The sequence below is a fragment of the Cetorhinus maximus genome, chromosome 8 (genome assembly GCF_964194155.1).
Source record: "Cetorhinus maximus chromosome 8, sCetMax3.hap1.1, whole genome shotgun sequence".
In the NCBI taxonomy this organism is placed as follows: Eukaryota; Metazoa; Chordata; class Chondrichthyes; order Lamniformes; family Cetorhinidae; genus Cetorhinus; species Cetorhinus maximus.
In genome coordinates this window covers 60,549,903-60,559,461 of record NC_135886.1, presented here as the reverse complement: position 1 = coordinate 60,559,461, position 9,559 = coordinate 60,549,903, and the positions used below count along the sequence as shown (strand labels likewise).

Sequence of the window (9,559 nt, the reverse complement as noted above, 5' to 3'; positions counted from 1 at the left end):
GCCTTCTGTGGGGCTGGACATCAGACCCCGCCTCCTGTGGGGATGGACATCAGACCCCACCTCCTGTGGGGATTGACATCAGACCCCACCTCCTGTGGGGATTGACATCAGACCCCACCTCCTGTGGGGATTGACATCAGACCCCACCTCCTGTGGGGATTGACATCAGACCCCACCTCCTGTGGGGATTGACATCAGACCCCACCTCCTGTGGGGATTGACATCAGACCCCACCTCCTGTGGGGATGGACATCAGACCCCGCCTCCTGTGTGGATGGACATCAGACCCCGCCTCCTGTGGGGATGGACATCAGACCCCGCCTCCTGTGTGGATGGACATCAGACCCCGCCTCCTGTGGGGATGGACATCAGACCCCACCTCCTGTGGGGATGGACATCAGACCCCGCCTCCTGTGTGGATGGACATCAGACCCCGCCTCCTGTGGGGATGGACATCAGACCCCGCCTCCTGTGGGGATGGACATCAGACCCCGCCTCCTGTGGGGATGGACATCAGACCCCGCCTCCTGTGGGGATGGACATCAGACCCCGCCTCCTGTGGGGATGGACATCAGACCCTGCCTTCTGCAGGACCTTAAGATTTAAGGATCAAAATGTTGATCAGGCTTTGGTCCTAATATCTCTTTATTTGATTCAGTGTTTGATAACTTTCTGTGAAGTGCCTTGAGGCATTTTCCTACCATAAAAATGCTATATAAATGCAAGCTGTTGTCTTTGTTGTTGTAATCATCATATTATAGTGAAACTCATGTGTCCGTCAATGGTTATGTCTGCTAACCTTTTCAATAGCACCTTTCAAATCCACGACCACTTCCATCTAGAAGGACAAGGGCAGCAGATACATGGGAACACCACCATCTGGAAGTTCCCCTCCAAGTCATTCACCATCCTGATTTGGAAATATATCACCGTTCCTTCACTGTCACTGGGTCAAAATCCTGGAACACCCTCCCTAACAGAACTGTGGGTGTACCTACACCACATGGACTTTGGCGGCTCAAGAAGGTAGCTCCCACCACCTTCTCAAGAGCAACTAGGGATACAGGAGAGATAGTGGTATAGCGGTAATGTCACTAGACTAGCAATCCAGAGGCCTGACCTTACGTCCTGGGGACACTGATTAAAATCCCAACACTGCAGTTGGTGGAATTTAAATTCAATTAATAAAAGTCTGGAATATAAGCTAGTCTTAGTAATAGTGACCATGGAACTATCATTGATTGCAGTAAATACAGATGTCCTTTAGGAAAGGAAATCTGCCACCCTTACCTGACCTGGCCTACATGTGACTCCAGATCCACAGCAATGTAGTTGACTCTTCACTGCCCTCTGAAATGGCTGAGCAAGCCATTCAGTTGTTCCAAACTGCTAGCATGTAGTGTGGGTGTACCTACACAAGATGGACAGCAGTGGTTCAAGTAGGCTACTCCCCACCACCTTCTCAAGGGGGATGAGCAATAAATGCTGGCCTTGTTAAAGGCTCCCACATTCTTAGTTGGAAGTGTTGGGATGGTGTTGGCTGCAGCGCGTGTCTTTTAAAGAAGTCTTTATAGCCTTCTGTATGTTAACACCAAGTCTTTATTAACTACTTGTAGCTACAAGTATACAGTCAAGGGTACAGGCATGGAGCTATGTCCATCCTAGGTCTTAACACTACACTGATCCTAAATCTATGTCATGTGCCTTCTTACATCACTGTATGGGAGTTACCATACTTAGTCCTTCATTAACCGTGGATGTACTAGACCCTTATACTACACCTCCACTCATGGATATAGAGTTACTTTAGTTAAATTCAAGTCTTCTATTGTTATTAACCTTATGAATTTACCTTATTGTTACAGCCTTAATGCTATTCCAACATTGTTGATATTACAGTATTAGCATTAACAGCATTCTCAGTACGCCATCTCTCCACTTCAAATCCTTGAAGTTTGAGGTTCAGGTGGTCTCATTCGCCATTCTGTTGGGAGAGTGACAGGCTCTGCTGGCTCTGGTTCTTGTTGTTGGCTTGGAGGTTGGATTGACATTTGGGTATGTTTTCATTTTTTTCTTCCATTGCTTTATGTTGAGCCATGCCTGGCTGGTTTGCCTGTTGCTTTAATCCATGGCTGCTGTTACTCTCGGTTGTTTCTTGTGAGATGGACGAAGATGATATATATCTCCTTGGCGCTGCTTTTCTTCTTCTTTCTCCATGTCAGCTGTCTGGAAGCCCCCTGAGGCTGAGGAAGAGTGTTCCTGCGGTGAGATGAAGGTTTAGTGATACACTCACCTCTGCTTTTCGTTGTTGATGGTGAGAGACTGCTACCCGGTTGCAGCATCCCTGGTGGTTGCAGCTTGCTGGCTGAGTGTTACCGTGTGTGAACGATTGATCAAAGACGTCTGGCTTCGAATGACAGACGGTCCATTTTACGGGGCAGGAGGTCTCCATAAAGGGAGAAGAGAGTTGAAGGTGAAGTCCGAGTCTGAATACTCTTTAGTGTTTGAGCAGTCAGGACCACACAGTCCTGCTTGGCTAACAACAGTGGTCGTCTTGACATCCTCCGCCATCTGGAGGAGATCCAGGACTATGCAGGCATCCCTGCTCAAGAGAGAGAAAGGCTGCTTATGGATGACATACATGAGCTCAAAGATCAGCTTTCCACCATATCTCAGTGGTTCCAGGATCATGTCAATGACTGGAAATTGGATTCCCCCTGCCCCGTAAAATGGACCGTCTGTCGTTCGAAGCCAGACATCTTTGAGCCAGGGTTCCTTGTCTGACAGGACTGTCCTGCTGGCTCCTGAATCTCATTTAAAACTTGTTATAGACCATTTACCAGAATGTCAACATTCCACAATGAAAAACCACAACATTTGATCTCACCCAAGAAACATAGATGTGCATCTTCTGGGCTTTCGGTCTTGACCTCGTGGATGACCTTTGGGCTATCTGTGTGGTGTTGGGGTTTTGATTTGCACAGTTTACCAAAGCGTCCCTGTCTGTTACAGTGGAAGCATTGGGCTGTACTCGCAGGACATTGATCTCCCCAATGAGGGTGCTTCACACCGCAGCACTGGCATGGGTGCTCTGCTGGGCAGTTTGGGAATTGCTTGAATAAATAATAAGAACAACAGAAAATGCTGGAAAAACTCAGCAGATCTGACAGCATCTGTGGAGAGAGAAAAATAGAGTTAATGTTTCAAGTCCATATGACGCATCTTCAGGTGGCCGAGGGGTGTGAAACGGAATCAAAACATTAACTCTGTTTCTCTCTCCATAGATGCTGCCAGACCTGCTGAGTTTTTCCAGCATTTTCTGTTTTTATTTCAGGTTTCCAGCATCCACGGCATTTTGCTTATATATCAGGAATTGTTTTCCCTGGCTTGGATTATCCCTGCGCCTTTGTGATCTGTAATCTGGACTGAGGGTTGGCTTCTGTCCCTTTAGGATTGTCTTGTTTTGTTTATGTAGCTCAGACAGGTGCATTAGCTGGTTTACCTTGTCTAGGGTAAGATCATTTTTAACTTGTAGGAGGCCAGAGAATGAATCGCCTGCATCACCACCAAGAACTCAGACTTTAACTCTCCATATTCACATCCCTCTGCCATCCTGTAGAGATTGTTGATGAAGGAATCGACAGGTTCCCTGGGCAGTTGGACTGTCTTATTGAATTTAGCTCTTTCCAATATTTTGTTGGATCTCAAGTTGAAATAAGTGTCAAAGGATTTTAAAACCTCCTCAAATTTGGTGGATGACTTATTAATATCCCGTCATGCAGTTATGACATCTGCAATTGGCCCTATTGAGTAAAAAAGTGTGTTTAATTGCTCTGCTTCTGAATTTTTTATTCAAATGTGAAGCAATGCTGCATCTTAAAAATCTTTTCCTCCAAAGACGTCAATTTTATGACTGGCCTGGGCCTTTTGTGAGTCCCAGTAGAGTTGCAAGTGTGGAATTGTGACCAATGTTGAAGATTTTAAATGTGTGGGTACAGCTTTAAGAGCTTACAAGTTTCCAAGATGCTGTCGCTTTTCGCTGCAAAACATTGAATTTACTGCACTTGCCGGTTTTGGCAGGCTTCACAAAATGGCGGTGGCATGCTCCGGAGAGGAGTACTTTCAACAATGGCTGTGTGGATCAGCGGCCTGCTGACTTGACCCGATCAGCGAGGTAGCGTTGCGAGCAGCAAGACGTCTGAAGGAACCGCAGGCTTGCTATTCAAGGATTCAGATGATCGCGGGGTTCCCGAGAGTTGAGTGAGTTAGTTATTAATTTCTTTCTTTTCTGTTTAACTCAGTGCCTTGAAGCTTGGAGTCAGGGAATTGGGATTAATGACGGATTTCATTCAAGTGGCACTTCTGACTGAGTTAGTAAAAGGGGCTTCTCAGGACTGGCTGCCCTGAAAATTAAAAGAATTTAGTTCACCCTTGCAGGCTACGAACTCTGTGTGCTGATTGTGAAGCCTTCTGCTGCAGTAAAACGTCTGCCCATAGCTGCCAGGCTCTCCTCTCTGGAGCTTTGTCGGGAAAATTTTCTCAGTGTCTGTCACTTCAGTTGGGAGCTCCTTTCAGGTCAGAATCCATTGAAGATGTCCTTTTTCTTAGTCTATCAGCATTTCTGTGAGAATCACAGAATCACAGAATCACAGAATCACAGTACAGAAGAGGCCCTTCGGCCCATCGAGTCTGCACCGACACGTGAGAAACACCTGACCTACCTAGCTAATCCCATTTACCAGCACTTGACCCATAGCCTTGAATGTTATGACATGCCAAGTGGTCATCCAGGTATATTTAAAGGATGTGAGGTAACCCACCTCCACCACCCTCCCAGGCAGTGCATTCCAGACTGTTGCCACCCTCTGGGTAAAGAGGTTTTTCCTCACATCCCCCCTAAATCTCCTGCCCCTCACCTTGAACTTATGCCCCCTTGTGACTGACCCTTCAACTAAGGGGAACAGCTGCTCCCTATCCACCCTGTCCATGCCCCTCATAATCTTGTACACCTCGATCAGGTCACCCCTCAGTCTTCTCTGCTCCAACAAAAACAACCCAAGTCTATCAAACCTCTCTTCATAATTTAAATGTTTCATCCCAGATCCTGGTGAATCTCCTCTGCACCCCCTCCAGTGCAATCACATCCTTCCTATAATGTGACGACCAGAACAGCACACAGTACTCCAGTTGTGGCCTCACCAAGGTTCTATATAACTCCAACATGACCTCCCTACTTTTGTAATCTATGCCTCGATTGATAAAGGCAAGTGTCTCATATGCCTTTTTCATCACCTCACTAACATGCCCCTCCGCCTTCAAAGATCTATGGACACAAACGCCAAGGTCCCTTTGTTCCTCAGAACTTCCTAGAGTCATGCCGTTCATTGAATACTTCCTTGTCAAATTACTCCTTCCAAAGTGTATCACCTCACACTTTTCAGGGTTAAATTCCATCTGCCACTTATCTGCCCATTTGACCATCCCATCCATATCTTCCTGTAGCCCAAGACACTCAAACTCACTGTTAACCACCCACCCAATCTTTGTGTCATCCACAAATTACTAATCCTACCCCCCACATAATCACCTATGTCATTTATATAAATTACAAATAATAGGGGACCGAGCACAGATCCCTGTGGTACGCCATTGGACACTGGCTTCCAGTCACTAAAGCATCCTTCTGTCATCACCCTCTGCCTCCTACAACTAAGCCAATTTTGAATCCACCTTATCAAATTACCCTGTGTCCCATGTGCATTTGCCTTCTTTATAAATCTCCCATGTGGGACCTTGTCAAAGGCTTTGCTTAAATCCATATTAGCTACATCAACTGCACTAACCTCATCTACACACGTGGTCACCTCCTCAAAAAATTCAATCAAATTTGTTAGGCATTACCTCCCTCTGACAAAGCCATGCTGCCTATTCCTGATCAAACCTTGCCTCTCCAAGTGGAGGATGAGGGTTTTTGATCCAGAGCTGCCACCATGTTGGGATGGTGTTGGTTGCAATGTGTGCCTGTTAAAGAAGTTGTTAAAGAAGTCTTTGTCATCTTCTGTATGTTAACAACAAGTTTTTATTAACTACTTGCAACTTTGTGCAAGTGTACAATAAAAGGTACAGGCAAGGAGTTCTCTCTATTCCAGGAATTAACATGCCTCTGGCCAACACTACACTGTGTCATGTGCCTTCTTAGACCACTGTGTGAGTGGTACTGTACTCAGTCCCACTTTAACCCTGTATGTATCAGATCCTTCTACTACAGGAGGCAGATGAGTTAGGTGATTAATATGTGCAGATTCCTAAGCTCAGTCAGTGTTCAGAAGTTAAGTTGCAAGATGGTTATTGTGATAGTTGTATCTTTACACACTCCTCTTCTGCTCTCAGCCTTGGCTAAGTGGGAAGCTCTCTGTTGCCATGGGTTCAAGACCCACTGCAGAGACTTGAGCACCTAATCCAGGATGACAATCCCAGTGCAGCACTGAGGGAGTGCTGTAAAGTTGAAGCTACTGTCCCTCAGATGAGATGTTAAACCGATGTCTCGTCAGCCCTCCTGAGTGGATATAAAACCATATGATGAGGCAGTCACCCACACCCACCAGCTGCAAGAAACCCAATCAATGTCAATGCAGAAATCTAGGTGGAGCTCTGGACTCCACACTCCGGGAATTGTTGTAATATGCCTTTAAGGAATATCAACGTACCATCTCTTGAATGGAGATATGTCATGTGATCCAGTCTTAGTTTCACTTTTGCTTTGAGACTGTTATCATGCTTCTAGTCCTAATAAATTAATTCACAACATATTTACCCAATCCCTTATGAGCGATTGGTGCCTTGTGTCTCTTGCAGTAAATAAGTCCAAGGTATTATTTCATTATAATAACACAACGTGGTGATCAGCAGTGGTAAGACCGGTGACACCGAGATTAAGCACAGGTACAACATGGTGAACAGCCTTATATTGGGCTACATGGGGCATGAGACGACCCTTGACATTTTGGTTGCAGTGTCAGAGTGTGTTGAAAACGCAGAGGGGTGACTCCGAAGAAAAGCTTTAGAGACACAGCACTAAGCTAGTGCTCAAATAAAGAGCTGATAAGCAGATGGGCCCCTCGTGGTGAGATTGCAGAGCACAGTCTGTCAGTTCAGTGAGTGGGTCAGTATGTCGAGAGGACCAGCACCAGGTTAGCTCAGTCAGGAAAGGTGAGTGACCAGAGTGTGCGTTGGACCGATAGTGAGAGAGGGGGAGGCAAACAAAAAAACCCAAAAAAAACCATCTTAAAAATCAGGCCAGAGAAGGTTGTGATTATAACGGGTGGCTTTGGGAGTTGCTTAATAATGAATTGAATAAAAAGCAATGACACCATTACTCGGTGGTGCCTTCCCACCACAACTCATCTTCGTGGGCTTCAGAAAAGTGCTCAAAAGCAGCTACAGTAACACTCGTCCCAGGTACTACAGGAGAAGGAAGGTCAAAGGGATTTTGTCAGAATGTCCACAAAATTGCCCAGTTTGAACAGGGATGCAGCTGACTTACTGTCCGGATTCAAAAAGTTTAAACAGCAAACAGAGCTATGGTTTCTTGATTCAGGTGTGTCTGAATCAGACAAACAAGCCATAAAAATTCACCTAGTAATTGGGAATGAAGGCCTTCACAGGCTGAATATGTCAGGATTAACAGTAGAAGAGCTAAAGGATCCCCAAACATATGGATTACATTGGGAGACCAGTTCAGAATCATGAGAAACTTTCATATTCATCGATTAGAGTTCAGGTCATTTCGACAACAGCCTACAGATTCCATAGACCACTTCATCAGCAGATGCAGAGAAAAGTGTACATACTGTGATGTTTCAAACACAGAGCTAACAGACAGAATTGTTGAGTTGGTGATCACACCCACTCCCATGGAAACATTCCAGAAAGATCTGCTAGACAAGCCCAAAACATATGGCATCAAGGAGCTACTCAAGGATGGACATAAGTATGAAGCGATCCTTGCAGATTGACCAAGCTCAAAGGCCCTAAGTACAACCCCAATTGTTGACTCACTTACTTGAACACCCAAACCTAGTAAGTCATGTGGAAGATGTGGCCTTCTGCATGCACCATGGAAATGCCCAGCTTTCCAGTAACTCTGCAAAGCATGTGGCAGAATGGACCTTGGCAGTGGCAGCGGACGAGAGCAAAGGCTGATGCAGCTACAAAGAGCCGTGCACTGACCAAACAGACTGTACACAACAATAAGGATGACCATCTGATATCATGTCAGAAACATGCACATGAAGTGATTGACAAGCCAGAAATGACAATGATGTGCACAACGAGACAAGGAGCGTTGAACACATTTTCACCATCAACCTCATGGAAAACATAAGTGCCGTCGCACTATCTGAAATATTTGCCAAGATTGGAATTATCTGCCCTCAGAAAGTTGGTAACTATTCGTTATTGACCCAAGATTGACACAGGGGCAAGTGCCAACATCCTACCTCTGTGAACTCTAAAGGACATGCATTCACAAATGTTGATGGCCATGGCGAAACCTACCGCAATGAAACTTTCAGCGTACAGCTGTTCATTAATTCCATTTACAGGACCCATAGTCCTGGACAATCATCCTGGTGCCACAAGTGTTCTACTCCATGGAAACTAAAGGCCCAGCGATTGCAGGTCTAGCTGAATGTTGTGACCTCGCACTAGTAACAATCCTTGGAATCAATCAGACCTCACAAGGCAGGTCAACCTCAGAAACTACTCCCATCACCTCAGTTCATGATTTAACATTGAAATAGTCAGAATGTTTCAATAAAATTGGGAGTTTCAAGGGAACTGCAACATTACACTTGCAGGAGAAAGCAAGTCCGTCAATTGATCTGGTATATTGTGCGCAATGCAAATGACAGCAGCTACAAAAAGAAACAGCGAAAGACCCTACGCTACAGAAACTGTGGAAAATAATTATTAAAGGATGGCCTGATTCAACTCAGCATGTCCACGAACACCTGGGGCCATTTTGGTCTTACCAGCGTGAGTTAGGCATCTCCCGGGGAATCATTTTTGAAGGCAGGCAGGTCATCATAATGGAATCTTTGTGATGTGATATTCTTCCAACAACTTCATCATTCACACATGGGCATAGATCGGACAGGAAGACTCGCAAGACAGGCAATCTATTGGCCAGATATGATCAATGACATTGAAGTAGCTGTCAAGAAGTGCAAGGCATATCAGGAGCATGTGCCAAGTCAGTACAAAGAACCATTGGTTCCATATGAATATTCCTGCTCATCCTTGGTCCAAAACTGCATTCCACCTCTTTTATGTCCATGGCACTCACTTCATCATCATTGTTGACAAATTTACCAAATACCCCATTATTCGACAATTGCACAATATGTCAAACAAAACAACGCACACACTCTAAGTGCTATTTTCAGTTTATTTGGTGTGCCGAGAGAGATCATAATGGACAATGGTCCACAGTTTATTAGTAAGTTATTTCAGGATATGTGTGAGAAGTGGAATATCTATCACACCACTTCCTCTCCTC

At 45.3% G+C, this 9,559-nt stretch overlaps 1 protein-coding gene across 1 annotated transcript in view; it reads right to left on the bottom strand.

Annotated features, from left to right (window-relative positions):
* Positions 1-1,770: 1,770 nt before the first annotated feature.
* Positions 1,771-9,559, bottom strand: part of LOC144683662 (gamma-aminobutyric acid receptor subunit alpha-3-like) — a 590,228-nt gene continuing 582,439 nt past the window's right edge. Inside the window, exon 10 of the mRNA XM_078546915.1 lies at positions 1,771-2,259. Coding sequence (XP_078403041.1) covers positions 2,122-2,259 — 138 coding nt within the window. The 3' untranslated portion in view covers positions 1,771-2,121. The remainder of the gene's footprint in view (positions 2,260-9,559) is intronic.